Source organism: Alosa sapidissima, chromosome 5 (assembly GCF_018492685.1).
Source record: "Alosa sapidissima isolate fAloSap1 chromosome 5, fAloSap1.pri, whole genome shotgun sequence".
In the NCBI taxonomy this organism is placed as follows: Eukaryota; Metazoa; Chordata; class Actinopteri; order Clupeiformes; family Clupeidae; genus Alosa; species Alosa sapidissima.
Window position 1 is genome coordinate 12,511,994 of NC_055961.1, and position 22,795 is coordinate 12,534,788.

Sequence of the window (22,795 nt, forward strand, 5' to 3'; positions counted from 1 at the left end):
ACAATCTTACATACGGTTCCTTTAAAAGTAAAGGTAGTGAAATTACACTGAAAATAGCCTACAGCCCAAATGGTGAATAAAAGATATGGAAAAGGGGAAAAGGAAAGATTAAATACCAGTGCCTTTTTAATATTTGTAATCACAGTTTCCAACCAGTCTAAACATAGTGACTCAATAAGTAATTTTCAGCTAGCAAAATAAATTTGTTCCAATAGAGTACTGTATGTGCCATGCACGAAAACACTTCCATCCATTCATCATTCTTGCTACCTTAACCTTCCAAACCCAGATTTTTATAATGTCCCTAACATGGTAGGAGGTAGGGTGTGCCTTCAGGGGCTCAATCCCAAAATGTTATATCCAAAGCCCTGAATCTTTTTTAGGGATCTCCACTGGCATAACTATTGAAGCTGCGCCAAGGGTAATTATGAAAAGCTGATTCAAAAGCTGTAGCAGCTCAGTGGCACATGGTGGTAGTCCCTGAGATTGAACTCACAACTCTGTTCTGTTGCTCTGTTTGGTAACTCTGATGATCCCTAACCACTAGATCACAACCACCCATTATTATGGTATTATAGTAGCACTGCTTGTTATCAAGTTCATGACTGATAGCGACAAGTGGGATTTGAAGTCTTAAAGGTAATGTAGATTTATTTGGCTATATGCATATGAATTTAGCTATATGCTATATTATATAACCATTATTCATTTTCATATGTTTCATATGGATTGCATGGATGTTTATTTTTTTCTCTGTTTTATTGTTCCATCTGTACTTTTTCATAGAGAGTGGAGAGTGTGGCAGGGACGATGAAATAGGACCTCATTCAGTGGGCTGCTTGACCAAGCTATGGACTGAGGCCGGCTGTGTTTTGAAAGCTGAATGGTCTCCAACCAATGTTATTAATCCTGAATCCAAAAAAATTTGGTCTCTTCTTAATCAGTTTACAGTTGCTGGGGTGAGGAAATGGAAGATTCCTAGAGGTACTAGCTTGTATTATAGTCCTCCTTGCGAGGTGAGAAAATGTTTCCCTGGTCATGCCACTGTGCTTACCAGTGAGGGAAAGGGTAAGACTATGGCTGAGCTGAAACTGGGGGACAGGGTCCTTGCCATGAAGGCTGACGGACAGCTGGTCTTCAGCGAGGTCATCCTGTGGCTGGACCGCCGTCATTCTGCAGTGGAGCACTACGTCCTCCTGACCACAGAGGAATCCCCAGAGCTGCTCGCCCTGTCAGAGGACCAGAAGAGTCACTTTCATCGCCACGTCTAATGGAACAGTGAGCTCAGCCACTGACATGATCCCGGTGTTTGCCAAAGACCTGCAGAGGGGTCACCTGCTCTTCCGACATGACCCAGGAACTGGTTCACTGGTGGCCCGCCGTGTGACTAATGTCCAGGACTCAAAGGACTTGGGTGCCTATGCCCCCATGACCGTGGAGGGGAATCTGATTGTAGATGGGCACCTGGTGTCCTGCTATGCCCTGCAATGTCGTCAGTACCTTGCCCACCTCCCCTTCGCCCCCTACAGGTTCCTCCACACACTGCGCTCTTATGTCCCTTTCTTTTCAAAGCTGTTCCCTCTACAACACCAGGCAGAGGAGGAGGGCATGCATTGGTATGCCAGTGCCTGGCACCATGTGGGTAAATGGTTTGATTACCCCTTTGGGAAAACATGCTACCCCAGAGAGCTGCAGCAGTACCTCTATCCCTGAAAATCTGCTGTCAGAATTTTGTGGCCAAACTTTTTTTTTTTAGACTTTGTCAAGCACAAGAATGTGGACGGCTGAAAGGAATGATTGAGTCATTGGAAAAGAAAAATCAAACTACCATACCTTCAAGTATGGGTTCAAAACATCTTCAATTAACTAGATATTTTTGTTTAATTAAGCGTAAAACATAGTGTGGCGATTTAAGAATTGTTGTCTCAAATATCTCACTTGTAACTGAATCATCTCTACCTTCTTCTTAATTCATGTATTGAACTACTATCATGTTTTCGGTAACCCTACTATGTGAGGAAAATATTAAACTTGTATCTTGCAGTATTCAGAATCAGTTTGCCTCTTAGCATATTTGGAAAAATACCAGAATGTCCTCTTATCTTCTGTCTATGGATGGTGCAAAGGTATAACATCTTGCTTTAATTAAAAACAATATGTGATGATTTGTAGACTGAATAAAACTCAAAACAATTGTTTATTGATATATCTTAAGGTGTTGTCTCTTTGTCCTCATCAGTGCTATACACAATAAAGTGAGTATGAGTATGTGCAAGTCAACTACTTTTCCCCCAAAATGAGATAATGGTTTCCTATCGAGTGTGACATCATGAGTTTTTCCAAGCAGGTGGGGTGTAGGACAGCACCGTAACAGAACAAAGGCCAAAATATGGTTCCACTAAACAGAAGTTTTATTTCGGAACGAGGCTTACACAGGTAACAGTCCAATGCAAAAATATATACATATATATAATCCACCTGAAAAGACTTTCAGGAAACAAGCAGAAGGTTTCCCGAAGGGCTCCACAAAGTTAGTTCTGTACACAAAAATATACTGCTCAAAAACATTAAGGGAACACTTCAATCATACACTGGATCGGTAGGCCTACTCTGACACTGTTTGGTTCTGAGCACAAATAAAACTTTTGAGGCGAGTGTTTTATTTTGCAAGAACTGTCCGACATTCTGTGAATGTAGTTTGAGAATTGAGAAAAGGGTGGAAGGTTTCAAAAAATGTGCTTTAACAATTGTGGAAAACTGTAAGTGTTCCCTTAATTTTTTTGAGCAGTGTACTTAACTTCTTAGTTTGCCAATATGCCACACTATAAACACACAGAGAGAATGGATGGATGGATGAGATTGGAGAACTATAAGTCCTACTGGAGGACAATGAAGTAGTGTTCTCTTGGGATGTTGCCAAGAGCGAGTGGCTGTTTTTCCTAAAGGAGAAAAATGTCTAGCTGATGAATTTTAACAGAATTCTTTGAAAGTAAGTAGCCAATAATTATGTAATGACCTTTGTTGAAATTGTCACATTGGTACCACCTGGTTCAACAGAGGTGAGATTGAAAATAGAATAATATTATGGGATATTTCAACACTCACATACGGTAGGCCGAGGTCCTCCTATCCTTTCTCATTGGCACAGGAGGGGAGATTTTAGGAAAGAGTGACCGAGGACAGGTAAAAAGTGTCTGAGAGTGGCATAAAGGACAGAAAACAGTTCTATCAAACTGCAATACTGACTTATAATAAGAACATTAGGGAACTGGGTGGGGGGGGGGGCATTAGGGAACTGGGTGGTTTGGCAGTCATCGTTTGCAAGCACTTGACTCAGACCACAGCTAAACCACTCAAAAACTTGGTATTATGAACATGTAATACCATGTATTATGAACATGTATGTATATATATATATATATATATATATATATATATATATATATATATATATATATATATATATATATATAATTATTATTATTACATTATTTGCCAAATGTTATGTTATTTTATTTTAAAACAAAACTCTTTACGGCTGCTTTAATTAGGGGACTCAGGCATTTGCACCTGTCTGAGTGCAAACACCGCTGAGAACACCGCTTTATCAACCGTCTCTGTTAGAACTTTCATGCAAGAGCAATTAGGCAAGCAGTTAACTTTCCATGAGTATTTCCTGTATTCAGCTGACCAGTCCTATTGACCTGTGTGTCTCAATGCAGACTTTGCCCCCATCCATGCCTCCTCAAGTGTTGGAGATTTGCCTGGACAGGGCCTGCTTGGTCAGCTCATAGGCCAGGAAAAGAGCTCCATTTGAGGGGAAGGCTCGTAAGACGGTGGGGGTAAGACCAGAGTACAGGGCCACGAAACCTGCAGGAGATAAGAAGGCTATTTGCTTTGGTCTTCAACAGAATGGATGTAATTTGAGAACATCACATGAGGATGAATGCTTCAGCACAGAAAAGGAGGTGTAGGTTAAATAAATGGGATGGCAGATTGTTTTAAAGGTACACTATACACTATGCAAGATTTTCACCTTTACGAAGCCAATTTGATGGTAAACAAACTTTATAATAGGCAAGTCGTTCACTTAGCATAGCTATACAGCATAGACATAGTAAGTCGCTAAAGAGAAAACCATGCAACTTCAAGAACGGCGCCCGACAAATCTCGCGAGAATCGTGAAATATTACCTTGTCAGTAGATATAGCTCTTTGGAGATTTTTGCCTGTTGTAAATCCTTCACCAAACAAAAGCATTTTCATTGTGTACAGGGAGGATAAGTCACGAGAAGTTTGCTATTTACAACAGCAGAGTAAAATATAAATATATCGCGACTCTAGAGGGAGCTCTACAGTCTCCAAAAATGCCTAAACCTGCATAGTGCACCTTTAAGAGAATAATGGCAAATAGGCTTAGTGGTTGCTAATGGCCTCCTTTTTTTAAAGGACACTTTTTGATACAGAGATTGAGATGAGTATTATGCTATGGCATACTGGTGAGTCCATTAAATAAGATAATGAAGGTTTTACCCATACCCTCAGTGCGTATGATCTTGGCCAGTGTCACGAGGAACCCCGCCTGCTTGCCTGACATTGACAGCACCTGGATACGGGATTTGACAGAGTCGATGGGGTACACAGCCAGCCAAAACAAAGCACCACCAACACCCCCGCTTATCACAAGTCGAGTGGCATCTGAACATCAAAAGAAGGTCTCGTGTCAGATTGACAGAACACTGTGTGTGTGTGTGTGTGTGTGTGTGTGTGTGTGTGTGTGTGTGTGTGTGTGTGGGCAATCATATATGTATCGTATATGTCTGTATATCTATTAGGCAACAGCGAGTGTCTGAGTCAATTTTTTTATCAATTAATTTGCCATTTGTTTCTTTTGTGATTTCACACTCACCCATCTCATCCTTTGAGTGTCCAGGCCTGGTGAGAAAACTCCTGCAGATCTCATAGCCACCAAAGAAGAAGAAGTAGCCAGGCACTTCCCTTAGCCAGGTGCTAGTCATCCCTTCAAATAGGCCCATAGGACCTTCCTGTTTAAGGATACTCTTCATCACAGCATAGGCAGACCTGAAGAATACTCCCTCATTATCATTTGAGCTAACTATTGTTTGTGATTGTGACCGGCTCTTTAAATAAGTGGAGATTTGAACATTCAGGATCAAAATGTGAAAGTCCAAAGCAGATGTTAGAATGCAGATGCTCAACTACTTTAGATACTTTAAACTACTTTAGATAGGGGAAAATCCATGGGAGGATTTTCCATTTCTGATTTCTCACCCCTGTAACATTGTGAACCAAAAAGGCTTTGAGACATGAGTGCTTCTTGAATATTTAGTCTACAGCATCATGTCCAACTGCAGGGAAGAGGCACTTTCATAACTGAGGTGGTATTTTTGGCAAATTGCTAGAAATTGTGACTAGTGGACAATGAAGCATTGTTCTCTGGGAAGCAGCCAAGAAGTGGCTGTTTATCCCAAGGGAGAACCATTTCTTGCTCATTAATTTTTACATACATGTATGTGTAGGACTAATGTGTTGGAAGTAAATAGCCAATAGTTATGTAATGATCCTTCTAGAAATTATCACATTAGTACAACCTCACTATCAACAGAGGTGAGACTGAAAATAAAATAATGCCATGGGATATTTCAACACTCACACGCGCGAAGCCAGCGAGGTCCTCCCCTCCTTCCTCATCTCATGGAGGGCTTGCATACGACACTTCACCAGCTCTGTGGGACAGAGCACCAAGGAGGAAAACACAGATGCCATTGAGCCGGCCACAGCATTCTGCAGGTCACTGGGACAAGACGGAAGAGGTTTTTGATGAGTGACCGTGGACGAGATACTGGCAGACTGATACAAACAGTTCTAAGAGAGGAAACATTTCTATCAAACTGCAATACTGACTTCAGAACATTAGGGATTGTGTGCATGTGGGGGCTGACCGACACCTTGCAGAGACTGATGTCATGCAAACAATATTCCTGAAAAATATTTTTTGTGTGTGTTTCATTAACAAAGACTCAATTTCACTGTTTTCCATGTGAATTATCTCCAGAAGTCATTTTTAAAAAAAATTAGGACACAAACCTCAGTTCAGTGACCTTGTCTAGTCCTAATAGTCCGCTGGTGATATGTTGGCATGTGCCGTAGCAGGCGAAAAGCACGGCATTCTCAGCCACGTTGGCCAGCAGAGCTGGCCCAGTCCCCTGAAAAAGACCCAGGAGCCCCTCTTGTCGATAAGTCCTCAGACTACAGTCCAGGAACCCTCGGTACAGGTGGGGAAAGGTTTGCATTTTGACTTTGACTGTGTCAAAGGGCTGTCCACTCAAGACACAGGCAACACCACCTATGTAGAAGTCAGATAAACTTTCTGAGAAGAACACATTTTTATTTTTATTTATTTATTTTTTAATGCTTCAATTCCAGACTACTTCTATAGCAAAACGGTCTCCTGCTTTTGCAAAAGCCTAGTTTTGTCCTTGTTAAGTAATTGTATACATTATATACAATACATATTCGTTTGCAGAGAAAATAGCCTAGACTAGAGATATGAACAGAATTCCTGGGTGAATTGTTATTCTACAGAGTGAATACATGTCAACACTGCAATTATATATTGCACATCACAGTATCCGAGCCTGTCTCTACCTGTCAATGAACAATTTCGACAAAATCAAACTATTATGAATTTCTGTGTAGACACATAAAGGTAATGTTAACAAACCTGCAGCTCCCGCGGTCATATTTATGAATGCGTCAATGACTGGATGAGTTGCGCATTTGTTCACCATACTGCCAGCAACGTTTCAGCAAACGATGGACACCGGTCAAGATTTGGACTCCAAGTACACCAACCAATTTGAAAGTTGCAGAATTGTAAACGCTTTTCATTAACTTTTAAAAACAAACGGCTACTTGTCGCTAATTGAAGTCCCCAGTAAATATCAGTTCATCCGGTTTGCGCCAACTCATGACTGGTTCCATGAGAACAGACAAAGAGGGTTATCTCCTTCCATAACATTCGCAATCCCAATAGATTATTGTTCAATAATTAGCCGGCCATGATTATCAGTTATGAGCAGAGGTGGACGAAGTACTCAATTTCTTTACTTACAGTAAGTCAAAGTATAGATTCTCCCAGTCAAAAATTACTCCACTGCAAGTGAAAGTTGGCAAGTCAAATTTGTACATAAGTGAAAGTATGCAAGTTCTTGTTAAAAATACTTAAGTATTCAAAGTACAAAGTATGTCTCTAGTGATGTGTTGTATAATGTGTATTTTGTCAATAATGTGGTGGCCAGACTTATGCTGAAATGAAATGCACATACTTTGGGTTGTCACTATTTTGCTACTGATAAAGGAAAACTATTTCAACCCATAGCCCGGTTGTTCAAGGCCACCGTGCTGGTACAATTTGGTACAATATTAACCAAATTTTCTTGCTCTTTTTCCTATTTATGGTCTTATGGGCCTCAAACAACAGGTGAACTGAAGTTTTTTTTTCTGTTCATAAGCATAATAATGCATTTTTTATTTGCTCTGAAGTTCTTGATCTATCTATCTATCTATCTATCTATCTATCTAAGTCATAGTAAATTACTTCCTTGGGAGAATTATTTGCACTGGGATGCCAGCCTTATTGAATCAAGTGTATTACCTAGTCCAGTGGTTCTCAACCTTTTTTCAGTAATGTACCCCCTGTAAAATATTTTTTCAGCCAGATACCCCCTAACCAGCGCAAAGCATTTTTAGTTGAGAAAAAAAAGACTTAAAACAGAGCACTGTGCCATCAGTGTCTAATTTATTAAACTTTGGAACTAATAAACACATACACATACACATACACATACACAGACAACTTATATTTTCCTGAAATATTTATTAAATAATTGTTTTTTAAGTATTTTTGCATGGATTCTACTTTTTAAATATATGTCTATTTTAACCCTTAGTTTTTTTAGGGCATTTTCACTACCTTTATTTATAATAAGAATTTATTCTGGTCATTGTTAGTGCCACACACACATATTATATATTGTTTTTTTCCAGCAGTCTAGGCTATCCAGATCTGCCATCATTTCATGTATTAGTACTAGCATTGATTTTATTTTGATTTTTAAAGAATTAAAATATAAAAAGCGTATTATAAAAATATATTTTGACATGTATCTCACCACAGCAAGCTCATAGCTCTTTTATTTAGTGATTAAAAATGACATTTCTGCGCTCCATATCTGGAACACGAACTGATCTGACCTGACTTGACCCGAGTTTACGTGTGTGTGCCTGTCTGCACTCATGATTCTCTACAACTTTTTACTGCGTTGCCTTAATAAAGTAAAGGCAAAAAAAGGTGTTTCTTTGTCGAACAAATTGGGATGCAATGTGAGCCTTGAATTCGATGCCATGCAGGAATTTGCTAGGATCTTAAAACCAGATTATGAACATTCATTGCCATAGAGAAACACAGCGTTGGATTATAAACATGCTTTGCCACAAAAACAGACAAAAACGTGAGGTAAGTACTTGGTATTTGTACTTAGTATCAAATGATAGTTCTGTGTCTCCTCTCTCATCTGACATACGTGGCATATCTATCCGATCACAGGTCCGCGAGTAATTCAAACGAGAGTAATGGGTGTGCAGTTGGTTTTTGTACATGACATTATTTTGCAGTCACTTCGTCTGTTTTAATAAGCCAGAGGAATCGACATACTTGGTACCAATGGATAGCCCTGTGTCTCCTCTTTCATCTGATGATTTATACTAAATTGCACTGATTTTTGTATTGTAGTTCATGATTCAATGTATTAAATAATAATAATAAAAATACTTAAAATAAAAAAATCGGTGCATGCTAGTGGGTTTTCACACGTCATACCAGACAGCAACATAAACTGAGGGATCCCGGCCTGGTCCCAGCTAATCATCGCTAACGTGTGTCTAATAGTAAAGATGAAGGTGAAAGTTCATGCGTTAAAATATTTGTAAAATATTTGCGTTAAAATATTTGTAAAACGCCTATCACATGGTACACATACCACAGAAAAACAATACAGATCTTTTTAATTAACCTTTCTTTTTAATAAGAATAAGCACTTTTGCTATTGTTTGAGAACCATGGAAATATTGCTTATTAAAATAGCAAATAATTTGATGTACATTTTGAAAATATATTTACAAGTGACAATGACAGAAGTAGTATTACTGCAAATACTAGTAATAAGTCATGTAGTAACAGCTCCAACAGGTCAAAATATCTGTGCTTTGGTTACTGCAAGGCATGAACTTCAGTATGAGAAAGATATTGAAATGAATACCACTAAGACAAACATAAGATACAGTTCCTTCAGCATTCATTCAGCAATGCTAAGGCCACTTCATTCATTCAGCAACGCTAAAGCCAATAGCGATGGCCAATAGCCAATAGATATGTAGTATAGGATTACAGTATCTTATTCACAGCCAATAAGACTACAATTCAAACTCTTGTTTGTCAGTTGACAAACAAGAGTTTGAATTGTAAGTGTGTAAAATAGACCAGACTGCGCTAAATAAATAGACAGACTATGAGATGTTTACAAATCTCAGACCACTGTCCACTGTAAAAGCACCACACTGAGCATTTTGGTAAGTGTATGTGAATATGTATCTGGATTCAAGGATCCCAAGGTTCATCTTTCTGATTTCAATATTACTGATAAGTGTGTGTGTGTGTGTGTGTGTGTGTGAGAGAGAGAGAGAGAGAGAGAGAGAGAGACAGCAGGTTGTGTGTGTGTGTGTGTGTGTGTGTGATAGTCTAGACTGTGGTGTGCATGGCTGCGCCTGGTGCATGTGTGGCTGAGGCGGGCTGTGTTGACGTGGATGAGACGTCCTTCCGCAGCTCGTCCACCCTCCGCTGCAGCTCCGCACGCAGCACTAGCAGCTCCTTCAGACTCTGATGCACTGGCACCTATGAGAGAGAAAGAAAGAGAGAGGGAGAGAGGGGGGGAGAGAGAGAGGGAGCGTGAGAGAGAGAGATAGAGGGAGAGAGAGAGAGGGAGAGAGAGAGAGAGAGAGAGAGTATTCGGTTATTAAGTTATGATGCAATAATAGGCGGATTCTCTTTCAGATCCGCTCATTTCCTCCATAGACAGTAAAATAATTCACTTTTTTCCACTATTCACAGTAGCCTTTAAGAAAATTGTCATCTTACTACTCACTTGTTGCCTCAACCTAATAAAATCCTATTTTTCACGGAAGTCTGGACTTTACCCTTGATTATTTCATCTGGCTGCACAGCTACAGTAATTACTCTGTTAAAGTTAAGCGATTTTGTTTCACCCTCACCAAAACGGAGGTGATGGTGACAAGGTTTACAAGTTGTGAAAACCGGCTGGCTGCGCTAGTAAACGTTTTTTGACGTCGGACTTAACAACCGAATTAGAGAGAAAGGTCAAGTCATTTTATTTACATAGCAAACATAGCCTACAATACAACATGCTACATGTATATAGAGGAATAAAGCTAAAGTGTGTGTGTGTATTGGGGGGGGGCAGAAACACAACAAGTGAAACAACAAGAGTGTTTCAGTTAGGGTCGCCTTTCAAAGAGGCCTATAGACCATAACAACCCTGCAACATCAGGGAATAACAGTATACATTTACATTTAGAGAAAACTATGTAGAAATGTGATATAACAAATAGCATAAAGACTGAATTCGAAACCCTCTAACCCTGTCCACTGCATTTGAAACCCTCTAACCCCGTCCAAGTAATCAATTGTTTCCCTTTGTGACTGAGGTGAGGTCGCAGTTCAAAGTAGCGGTAGAGAAAGTGTTTTTGTAGAGCTGTGAGTAGGTTATGCAAGTGGTCACCTGGACAGTGTCTGATGTTGTCATCTGACGGTGTTGTCTCATTAATGAGTGCTGAATGTTTGTCCTTTTGAGATTACCACAACCTAATCAGGATCCATCACTCAGGACACAAGCCACTGAGGAAATAATCAACTGAGGAGCCTCTAACATTAAAGGTGGTGAAATTAACCACACATTTGAAAAGAACAGTAAACAGCAAAACTCCTGTTTTGTAAGCTTCATTTGATGAACAGTTAAACAATTGTTTATACCACTGATGTCATGTAAATCCCGTTGTGTCCTGTGCCTGTTTAAAGCTAGTTTGACCATGTCTACTGTATGTCCACCCTATGCAGAGTTGCAACTCTTTCTCCATTCATTCAGCCTGCCCAGAAACGTTACCATGATGACCACACGAAAGCCAAGATGCCCTAATAATGACGCTCGCTCAGCGTAACACACATCTGCATGGCACTGCACGCCCATACACCATTCACCTGTGGTCTCATGCGAGGGTTCCAGCGCACATAGTAGTTCACCCACAGCTCCAGGTGCCTGGTGCTAGCCAGGGGGTACAGGACGTGGTGCTCGTAGGACACGTAGAATGGGTTTGTGAAGTCCTCCACCTGGCTGTTGATGTATGACCACAGGGAGACGGTCTTGGCTGGCACCTCCTGAGGTGAAACACAATTGCCAGATACAAGCGGCATTTACTATAGAGTTAGAAACAATATTTACAAACAGCGTTACTCTTAATTTTATGGAAAGCGTTTCTTTGAGCTTTTTTGACCTTAGATGTTTCAGATAAGTGAAATTCCTTCCAAAAATAATGAATCATATCTATATATTTTGAATGCATTAATTTAATTAATACATAAATTATACAGTATTTAGACATTTTGTAAAATGGCAAAGGCCTTTACATTGAGTATCCGCTCCTGCTCGCTGTTATAGAGGAAGGTCCCAAAAAGACAGCTGTAGAGATGGTCTAACACAGTGATGAGAAACACCTCGTTGAACTCGAAAGCTGAGGGAAACTGTATGAAGGGAAAACGTGAGGTTATACTTAAAAGGTTTCTACACTGAATGCAAAGTCCAGAAGGATGCAGCCACAAAGAAATAACATAAAATTAATAGTTTAAAAAGAAAGGACTGTGCTGCTACTCTTTGCACCATTTATGATTTTATCCTAACCAGCACTTCCACTTTGGTGTGCATTTTTTTATTTCTATAAAATTATTCAGCACCTCATGTTGAGATGTCTAGCCTTTAATCAGAACCAATCTTCTTGTTGTTTAAAGGCAAGATTTATAAGAGTATATTTAGTTTTAACTCTCACTGATATGCAATGAGTACCATACCAAATAACACAATCTGAATTTATTTCAACCAAAAACATGCCAGTACATGACCACTAGGGGGCACCTAAGTCTACCCACCTGTCTAGTCATCTGCCATACACAGTCTATGAACTGTACAAACAGTGGAGAGCGCTCTGAGTTGGCGTGGTTCTGATCTCCATGGCCCACACGCTGAAAACAACACAAAAGAGACTAGTTATACCAAACAATCTAAACAAACCTAGTGACTTTGATACTGCGACCTGTAACTGCTGTGGATAGGGAAAGAGGGAGCTTATTCATTTTGAATCTGCATATTGCATTTTTTATGGTGGCCAATGATTATTAGCCTGGCCCCGCCTGCCTAGAATTATTTTCATCTGGCAGATAATTTGGCTTCTCTCAATGCATTTAGGTTTCACTCAGCCACCAGTATGGTGGGCCAATCAGTGACAAGAGGGGATGACGATTTGCAATCGAAAGTGGCTGTGGTAAATGGTAGAAGCAATGCCTGCAGACATAAAAATTGCAGTAGGAAGTCAAGTGTACATTTATGAAACAAAGTTAAATACATTGTTCCCTGACCCTACTCTCACACGCTTGCGTTGCATTACTGCATGCCCATGGGTTTTCCCGATAGTTGGGGGTGGAGAATGATTATTACATTTGACAAAATATACTACCTCAAAACTAGACATAATAAAGTCCCTTCCTCCACACAGATGATAAATGGTGTCCAAGGCCATCATTTTAAAGCATGCACTTACACTGAACATACACTACCCACACAACACACTAGAGCAGAAACAACCTGATGAACTTAAAGAAACGTCACTGTCCTCATTTGACATTCAATCAGTCCCAAAAGGTCTTACATGACTTTCTCCATTTCAGCTGGTCAACGTTTAAATGAAAATCAAACAAAGAAAAAAAAATCCCCTTTGAAAAAATGTCCCCTGCAGCTTTCTGTACTTACTGAGGCGAAGCGGTACCCGAAACTGAGCCACTCTTTCTCTATGAGGACCTGAAAGCCACGGAGGGTGCGGTAGTGGCTGTCCAGCATCAGCATGGCCAGAGAGGTGAGTTGGGCCGTGCGGTCCCAGCCGTCGCTGCAGTGGACTACCACCGACGTCTTCCCCGACTCCAGCCTGTCCGCTATGCGCACCGACCCGGCCAGCAGCAACTGCCACAGACAACACATGGCTGGTAAAACACTAAAAGTGTTCAGTGTTGGGATTACAGTATAAAGGGTTTGTTGGGATTACATATAGTTGTGCAAAACTTTCTGAAATTGCAGACAGTGGAGCTAATGATGAACATAAATAATGTTACTTCAAGGATGTGAGGTCCGAGGATGGCCACATCAATGGCACTCCCAATGCAAACCAACTGTCACTACAATCAGCAATTATCATCCTCTGAAACATCATCAACACAATCTACCTTAATAATTAGAGGGAGTGGACAATGATGCGTTCACAAACACTGTAACAAGGGAACATTAACTTTACATTAACATTGTGATCAACCAGTAAAACAAACCCAGTTAAGACCCAGTAAACACACTTTTGGGCCAATATCCTTCATGCATTAAGATTAGTTTAATACTAAAACAGAAACAGATGATCTCCATTGAAAAAGATCTTTAAGTATAGGACTAGGTTTAATCCATGTCCGGTAAACCTCACCCGAATGTACTCCAGCCAGTGGGTAGCGTCCACGGCGGAGAGCCAGTGGGCCTCATCGATGGCTGGGTACACCACTTCCTTCAGCTTCCTCAGGGATTCACGCATCACGTGGATATTGGGGATCTCCAGGAAGTTCAGCTCCACATTGGGGTAGAAACTCTCACTCTCATAGCCTCCATCCTTGGCCTACAAGTAGATGAGTAGATATCACAAAAAGTTGTTATATGATGTGACAAAATAGCAGAACAGAATAACAGGAAAAACAGAACATGACAAATATATACCAGCATGAGCCACAAGAAAAACATATATAAAATCCATGACATCACCAGTAAATGATTGATTTTACCTCTTACCAGTGCCGGTTCAGACCTCCATGGGGCCCTAGGCAAAATCCTGCTAAGGGGCCCTCCTACCTGAACTCTGAGGGCCCAAATGTAATGGGCAAAAGTACCCAGTGCTCCCAATCATCCCACCCCATTTTGGATGACTATGGAAGTTATGTAGTTTTTTTGTCCCAAAAAGGGTTAGGGGAAAAGAAAAATAATTGTGAGTGAATCACCTTCACAGCTATAAATGCCCAGTTTTAGGGTCTGGACTGCTTGTGTTTGATGCTTGCTGTAGTCTACATATCTGGGTGTGCTAGCAGCCTACTAGCTGAGGCTGACTGTTCTTCCCCTGTGTCTGTAGTAGGCTACTTGCCAAAGCTACTGGACTGGCTCGCCGATTCCCTTCAATATTTTTTTCAAACGTTGACTATTTAAACTATAATTTTAATTAATTCTATTAATACTTTTAATAATATAGGCCTAATTTAGCCTACTATGTGCATCTATAGTCCAGTATGCAGCACAGCAAATCAAAGTTAATCCATTAGGCTCCATTTAGCATAGTTGTATCTAAACCAATAAAGCTTGACTGAAATAGGCTATTGTAAAACCATTTACCTGTTTTAGAAATGTATGGGTCATCGATTAATTTAGACGGGTTTCATCTCGAACGTATTATGAACGCATTTAAAGATGCGTTTTTTTTTTTTTTTTTTTTTTTTTTAAACTGTAACCATTCGCCGGCATTAAAAAAAAAGTACTCTGCCTGGGAAAGGCTGGCAAACAAGCCGCAGACAGATCAGAGGATTCACTTCCCTGCTTGGTAGGCTAGGTCAGCAACATGGGGAGACAGGGGAGGGGGCCTGTGCAACTTGCGTAGTGTGCGTATAGACCCTTTCAACAATAAAAACAAAAACAATGCTTGAACGTTCTATTTGGGCCCCAATCTACTTCCTCTGCATTAAGATAACATATGGAATGTTAAAATGGAAGCCTTGTGGGGCCAACTATGATGCTGATAATGGAACTCTCTTGAAAGGGTCCATAGGGAGATCCGGCCCTGCCTCTTACCATGAAATTACTCAGTTACAAATGCAATCAATATTTGTTTCACAACAAAATGACTACAATATGCTGCTTAATCTAATTCATTTAAAGTTAATTTTCTTATCTTGAGTGTCTTGTGATAAAAGTCACTGAGGCAAGAGGAGGTCAGTGTCTGAAGCAGAGCACTCACTGTCCTCTATAGTCTCAATGTCCTTTGCACCTTGTTGGTGTCGGCCACACTGCTCTGCCGTGCATCAAAGATGGTGAGCTTGTGTGACTGGGCGTTGGCATCTAGGATGGTCTGCAGGTAGCGCTCGTCCTCCTTGCACCGGCGGTCCGACGGGCCCACCTGAGGCTGCCCACAGCGAACAATGGCAGCCTGGCTCTCTGGGTGGATCCATGACAGAACCTGAGGATGAGAGAGGCCAATGTCACTGCGAGCAATTTTTCACTTTTTTTTTTTACTAGCACTGTTTACTAGCAATTACATGATAATATATAATGATAATTCACATCACTTGGCATCACTTGATAATTCAAAGTTTGCTCCTGTGTCAGAGTCAAGTATAGCACCTCATCAATTCTTGCTGATTTGTCTGTGTGTGTGTGTGTGTGTGTGTGTGTGTGTGTGTGTGTGTGTGTGTGTGTGTGTGTGTGTGTGTGTGTGTGTGTGCGCGCGCGTGTGTGTGTGTGTGTGCCAACAGCCTGTACACACTATGAGCTTACTGGAATACGATGCTTGGCTCTGAAGGTGGCCACTCTCTTCAGCTCGTCATCACTGATGTTGGAGGGCACGACCAGCAGAGCAGGGTAGGTGTCACACACCTCATAGCTGCTGTTGATCTTACTGATGATCCAGCTCTCATTGGGCAAGCCCTGCCCAACAAACACAGACAACACTGACTTTGCATGTGATACAAATGATAAAATAATAATAATAATAATAATAATAATAATAATAATAATTTCTCCAATGTTGTCAAATTAAATAGCCCTTTAAATCACAATCCATTTAGTTTGAAAGAAAAAAAAAAGTTGTGTAAATCCTGCTAAAACACTACATGGACTCTGCCATATTAAAGTGTGTTACAAATAATGCACAGTAAACAACTGAATAACTCACACCAATCAGATCTACAGTTTCACAAAATGTCTGCAGTAGTACCTGTCTTTTGTACTCTGCTGTAGGGTCATAAACCTTCCAGCCATCTTCCGGAAACTTCTCTTGGTACGAAAATGCAAACAGAGGCTGGAAATGGAGAGACCAAATCTACAGTATGAGTGGATGAGCTGAGCTGAGATGAGACACTAAGGGTCCTAATTTATATGATGTCTAAAGAGCAAAGTCACTCAATAAGCCAAGTGCCTCCCGCATGAGTTAAAGCTATCATGTGGCATGAGGGAGCACCGAGCTGATCCATCGAGGTTTCAGTTTAAGATTATGCTCATGGTATTACATAAGCAAATACATTTGACCTCATGTTAAGACTTGCACGTTGCACTTCACCCACCAAATTACATGTATTAACATATCACAACTGAGAAAGCACACCATAAGCTGCTCCATGTGCTGTCAGATGAAGTAAGCCTGTCTAGAAATATGCCATATATGGTAGGCTATTTAACTTGGGCCTTTAATGCATTCTGCCTCTTATTCTGGCAGTAGAGGAAGAGAGATGAGACTAAATTTAGATTAGTATGTCTATGTACCAGATCATGGGACAGAGGAAAGGCATATCTGGTCAACATCTCCAAAATCTGCAGCTTACTCTGTTCCTCCTTCTTGTACGCAAACCGGGGGTTTCTTAAGTCCTGTCAAGAAGGGCACAGGGGGGGTCACGGGAGTTATTAATCCCTGGTTATACCTTTAACTATATGTTTCATGTTCTTTTGTTTCTCACTGACTTTGCACACGATCTCGAGGCCTCGTGTGTTCTCGCCGTGGTTCTGCACCCCGATAGTCTCCAAACGACTGATAGCACCCAGATTCACATCCAGGACGAATGGAGGATCCTAGCCCCAACATGAAACAGTTTTTACTCAAGATACACACAAATCAGAGCACTCATACAGTACTTATACTAACAATTTCACATGTGAAGGGAAAACTACCACCAAATACAGGGGGAAGTGAAAATGAAGGTTTACCCGAGCCAGGCTTTTAAAGTAGAGCTTGTAGTCGGTGATGGTCAGAGTGCCACTAACAGCCCCAGAGAATGGGCAAATGTACATGACATCTTTGGCTGGAAGGAGACAGAAAGAAGTTTTTTTCTGTATGCCTTTTCTAAATAAACCAAAGAGAGCCTGGTAAAAATCAAGCAACATATGCTATATGTAGTTTCTTTGCTTTCGAATACAGTTCTATGGTATTTAGGAATAGAAGTTAGTTTTACTTTTGAATCACCCTACTAAAGCAGAAATCCAGCAATGGATGCGCGTGTGTATGTGTGTGTGTGTGTGTGTGTGTGTGTGCACATATGAGTATGTGTGCGTGTGTGTCTGTGTGTGTGTGCATGTTTGCTTGTGTGTGTGTGTGTGTGTGTGTGTGTGTGTGTGTGTGTGTGTGTGTGTGTGTGTGCTTGTGTGTGCTTGTGTGTGTGTGTGCATGTGTGCATGTGTGCTTGTGCTTGTGTGTGTATGTGTGCATGTGTGCATGTATGAGTATGTGTGCGTGTGTGAGTGTGTGTGTGTGTGCATGTGTGCTTGTGTGTGTGCGTGTGTGTGTTTGTGCGTGTGTGCGAAGCTTCCTCACCTATGGCTTTGATGGCCTCCCCTGGCATGCGGGCAGCCTCCTCCAGCTGGGCCTGTTTATTGGCATCTCTCAGTGCCTGCCGGACAGACCAACACAGTAGGAATGGGCGATATACTGTAGACCTATGACCTATATCACCACATGATATTTTTAGGGATAACGATATAAATGACGATGACGATAAAAATAGTACTATTCACCACAGTTTTCAGCCTTGAGAGCTGTGCAAACACAAAAGTAAAACTTGATCCTGGCTGTCATCAGTATTGAACTCTTTTGTTTGCAGTACAGTTTGCAGTACAGTTTGAACTGCATTCAGTCATCTTTTTTGTAGTGTAAGCTAGCCATCTTGCAGCACATAAACATGTCATGGCATGAGTGAGAGTGCCTGAGTGCTGCAGGTAATCATGGAATGGAATGCCTCTCATCCAATCAGAAATTAATAAATAGTTAAACCATTCCTACCTGTTGTATAATACAATATGGCCATAGAACACAGCACACTACAATCAGATACGATGCAAAACACAGGGCTGAGTGAGACTTGAGTCAAAAAAGAGTTTTGGGATTCATATACATCACATGACAAAAATGAAACAGAACATGCTCTGACAACCACAAACCACAACACCATTAACATACAAGAAACTACACACAGAGACACTCTGAAAAACATCATTTACAGATACAAGCACAATGTAGTTAGTTAAGTGTGACTATTACGTGGAACATTACTACAATGTTCTACAAATGACTATGCATCCAGGTGACATCCAATAAATGTTGATAACAAAATATGAAAACAAACTAGGCTGGTTAAATTGCACATATCAGAAAGATAAACCCAACATGATATGAGAGAGGTATATTTTAAAATATTCCAAAAGAAATGCCTAAAAGAACTGAGCTGAGTTTTGCACAAGTTCCATTCTCCCTGAATCAGCCAAACTCCCTCCTATTCCAGAGCAACTATATAGTTTGACCACCACCACCACATAAAACAAACAGTGAGAGTGCTGCTCTAAGAAAGACTCTGGAATGCTGGTTGAGACCCACCATGCAATCAAAACAGATTCATAGGCTATTTTCAAACTGACCCTAAAATTAAAAGCTAATTCTCCTGCCCAAAAAAAGAGTGAAGGAATGACTGTATGGCAGTCTTGTATTTCACAGGATCTGACCAGCAATCCTTAAAAAAAATTAACTTGGAAAAACTGGTTTTGTTGCTGACACAGTCCAAGATTATCTACTGTAGGCCTAGACACTCTTGTCCTAGACACTCTACTATACTGTAGGAGAACAACAATCATAGGTTTCTGAATGTATACATGGAATGTGTAACCTAAAATGCTGCATCTCAATGCATCTCAACCAACAGTTAAGAATTAAGAAGATTAGTAATTTTAAAACCAACACTTAAGCCTGCCTGGGTATACACAGATAAGAATAAAGAAAACAACAAACAAGCAAGCATTCAAACCCTATCGCCTGAGAACTGAGTATTCGACAATGACCTGAGGCCCACGCACACATCTGTCACACAAGAACTATGTACTCTGCAGTAAAGCCAAAGCCACCACCCCTTTCCCAGCCCTTCCACATGGGAACAGACTGTATAGAGCAGCTAGCACAGCCCTGGAGGGGCCACTGTTCCATGGGTCTGCTCCACCCAGCCTAGGCGCAGCGTCACGGGCCATTGGCAGCCGTCCAGGCCAGCGCGGTGGAGAATTCTCCCCGGGACCCAGCTGTGAGCGGGACACCACGCCAGAAAGCCCAGCAAACACACACAAACACACACACACACACACACATACACACAGCCAGCGGACCAAGAGCACACAAAAGGCCCATGGATCTGGTTCCTGTTCACCATGGCTACTAATACTAATACTCGCGAGAGGGAGAGCAATAATGAGAAAAGCTGGCATGGTTTGTAAGCTTTTCACAAATGTCCAAGTGTTTCACTTGCAACATTTACAGTCAGCAATAGTTGCTGATGGCTTTACACCAGTGAAACTTTGGGGTGTGTTCTCATCAGACAGAACTGTAAACATTTGGTCTGGTAAAATAAACACTGGTTTATCTTAAAGGATTACTTTTACCGATGTTATCTTGATAGATTATCTGAAAAAAAGCCTCGTTCAAGGAAAAAAAACCTTGAACAAACACTGTATCCATTCTTTAAGCTCATTTACTGCCATTGTGACATGTATAAAGTACTGTAGGCTAAAGCAGATGGTGCCTGCAGATGAGATTACAGTGGAGGTCTTAAGTGAGTGGGTTTCAGGGATATGATGACTATTCATTTCAGATTGTTTAATTGAAATATTACTTTAATTAAAAACCTGAACTGTAAACCAATATAAGGAATCATGATAAATGAATACTGAGAATGTATTCAATCTTCAGAGCCCAGTAAAAACATCTTTGCAACTTCACTTGTATCAAACAAAGTTATTCAATACGTATAGGACAACAAAAACGCAGATGAGCCAACCATAATTATAGCCCAAGTTGTTTCACACAATATTTTATACCCGTGTTGAAATATCTTCTTTCCTGGTTGGCTGGTAGGCACCCTGATATTTCTGTATTAACAGGACACCTATGATCAAATGTTAAATCACCCATCTCTAAGCAATACATTTGGAGTGTTCAGAAGAGCAAAAGCTCACTCTGAGATGGACGGGGTCCTGTTTCTTCCCTCTGTTTTGGAGCAGAATAGTGGCCCATCAGGGCAAGGTTCAGACTCAGCTCTGGGATGGATAAACATTTGAGCATACTTGCTCTGAATGGTTTTCATGAGAAGTGTAAGTGGAGTTCCTACCTTGTAATCACGAGCCATTGGCTCAGGTGCAACAGGTCCAGATATTTGGCTTGACATGGTTGCTGCTATTAACTGTTTGCACCATTCAACGTGTGATCCTGTAGGACTGATGCAGGAAAGGTCAACCGGTTACTTGTGTTCTGTATTTTTCTTTTGGCCAAAAAAATGACACCAAAAAATATGCCAAACCAATGTAAAAGTCACAAAAGTGCTGCCACAATTATCAAAATCACCAGGAAATAGGCCAAATATCATAGGCCACTTCTGCTATGATATTTCTGTAAAATGACGCACCTGAACAGGTTTGCAAAACACACGACCTATAGTTCAAATACCAAATCTACAGGTTTAAGTTGGCTATCATAAAACTATAGCCTGACATATTGCCGTCACACAGGCTATAACTTCGGAAATCGACTCGCCTGTCAAGTGCCTCGATACTGGGTTGTCTGGAAGTAGTCCCCCCTAACGTTAAAGTCCTAGGAGGTTTTCGACCTGAACTCGTCTGCGAAGCGTTGTAGTCGGTTCCGTGACATCCAGTACTGAGGTGTTTATCCATGTCAGTGCAGTAGGTTGTTACCAAGTTAATTAATTATAATGGACCTTATCTAGTCATCTGTGCGTTCTGCTTATTCTGTCTCATGTGAAACAGTAGTGCAGGGCTGTGATTTTCTTCTTCATCCAACCTCCAGACTTTTGAGACTTGCCCACGTCATCGTGACTGATACATCGTTTCCATTACCCAAAATGCACTGGACAAAAACAATTCGGACCTATTTTGCTCAAGAGTGCAAAATCTAAAATTCGAGAAACTGCTAAGAATGTATTAATTCGTAGGCTAATGTATTTCTTGTCACATAGCCAAGTTACAGAATAGTTTGGTCTGTTCTGGGCTTAAATCGAGTTAATTAAAACTTACAAATAAAATCCTTCAAACGAGTCCTTTAACCCTGACACTTCAAGCTCGAACATTAATCACATTTTTATAGTAGCCTACTGACGCAATGTTTTTAAGTAGCCTAGCTTACGCAGTCTATTTTAAGAACCACCACATAGGCTTGATAGCTGAACAACATTGCCTGCTTAGTGGATAGATGTGGCAGTTATGGAAACACTTTTCAGGCCCTACATACATATTATATTTATTTAAAAAGATACGGTTTTGATCTTATGTCATTGTCAACTACTTAACTGTCATGTAGTTAGGTCGTTAGTCAAACTTCAAAGAAATGAATAAATATTCAGAGAAATAATTATGATGTTGAACATAGTGTCACTAGAACCTAAAAGTGTGGTTTATGCAAAAATACCTGCAAGTCAGAAGCCTTTTTAAAGGCTTGTTATTCCATGTCTGAAATTAATCAGGATATGGCAGCAGAAGCTGTTGATGAGGAAATACCTACCCAGGAGAATGTTAAAAGGTGGACTCCACAAGTGTCACCCCTGATCCCTTAGCAGATGAGGACCAGGAACTGAGAACTGCACTGGAGGAAACGGCACTCGAGTGATGTCAGAAGAGTCGATTGTCAAGAAGCTTCATCCCAAGGAGCAAAAATCACAAGACCTCTGAAATGAATTTTTTCACCCTACCATTTCCAAAGAAATTGTTGCATCTTGTTGAGAATCCAAATTTAAGTATAAGTATATATACTCTTTTGATCCCGTGAGGGAAATTTGGTCTCTGCATTTATCCCAATCCGTGAATTAGTGAAACACATACAGCACACAGTGTACACACAGTGAGGTGAAGCACACACTAATCCCGGCGCAGTGAGCTGCCTGCATCAACAGCGGCGCTCGGGGAGCAGTAAGGGGTTAGGTGCCTTGCTCAAGGGCACTTCAGCCGTGCCTACTGGTCGGGGTTCGAACCAGCAACACTCCGGTTACAGGTCCGAAGTGCTAACCAGTAGGCCACGGCTGCCCCACATTTCAAGTCAGTTGTAGCCTATAAAACTGG

General features: G+C 40.9%; 2 protein-coding genes across 5 annotated transcripts; both read right to left on the bottom strand.

Annotated features, from left to right (window-relative positions):
* Window positions 1-2,676: 2,676 nt before the first annotated feature.
* Window positions 2,677-7,308, bottom strand: LOC121708467 (mitochondrial ornithine transporter 1-like). 2 transcript variants are annotated; one of them, XR_006031653.1, is made up of 8 exons: window positions 6,745-7,308; window positions 6,108-6,366; window positions 5,674-5,814; window positions 4,909-5,081; window positions 4,539-4,697; window positions 3,705-3,870; window positions 3,106-3,194; window positions 2,677-2,939 (listed from the first exon to the last, which is right to left on the bottom strand). XR_006031653.1 is itself a non-coding variant. In XM_042091132.1 (7 exons), the coding sequence occupies exons 1-6, from the start codon at window positions 6,809-6,811 to the stop codon at window positions 3,746-3,748; spliced, it is 924 nt and encodes a 307-aa protein (XP_041947066.1). In that variant the 5' UTR covers window positions 6,812-7,308; the 3' UTR covers window positions 3,105-3,194; window positions 3,705-3,745. The 2 variants fall into 2 exon arrangements, 1 of the variants encoding a protein (XP_041947066.1); XM_042091132.1 differs by lacking the exon at window positions 2,677-2,939 and having other exon boundaries at window positions 3,105-3,194.
* Window positions 7,309-9,101: 1,793 nt separating this feature from the next.
* Window positions 9,102-21,916, bottom strand: mtmr1b (myotubularin related protein 1b). 3 transcript variants are annotated; one of them, XM_042091128.1, is made up of 15 exons: window positions 21,261-21,909; window positions 20,839-20,944; window positions 18,012-18,087; window positions 17,408-17,502; window positions 17,165-17,272; window positions 16,970-17,071; window positions 16,425-16,508; window positions 15,986-16,135; window positions 15,480-15,668; window positions 13,884-14,069; window positions 13,172-13,378; window positions 12,295-12,387; window positions 11,779-11,892; window positions 11,353-11,529; window positions 9,102-9,972 (listed from the first exon to the last, which is right to left on the bottom strand). In XM_042091128.1, the coding sequence occupies exons 1-15, from the start codon at window positions 21,395-21,397 to the stop codon at window positions 9,820-9,822; spliced, it is 1,977 nt and encodes a 658-aa protein (XP_041947062.1). In that variant the 5' UTR covers window positions 21,398-21,909; the 3' UTR covers window positions 9,102-9,819. The 3 variants fall into 3 exon arrangements, with proteins under 3 accessions (XP_041947062.1, XP_041947063.1, XP_041947064.1); XM_042091129.1 differs by lacking the exon at window positions 21,261-21,909 and adding an exon at window positions 21,133-21,248; XM_042091130.1 differs by lacking the exons at window positions 9,102-9,972; window positions 11,353-11,529; window positions 11,779-11,892; window positions 12,295-12,387; window positions 13,172-13,378 and having other exon boundaries at window positions 14,001-14,069; window positions 15,450-15,668; window positions 21,261-21,916.
* Between the last annotated feature and the right edge of the window lie 879 nt (window positions 21,917-22,795).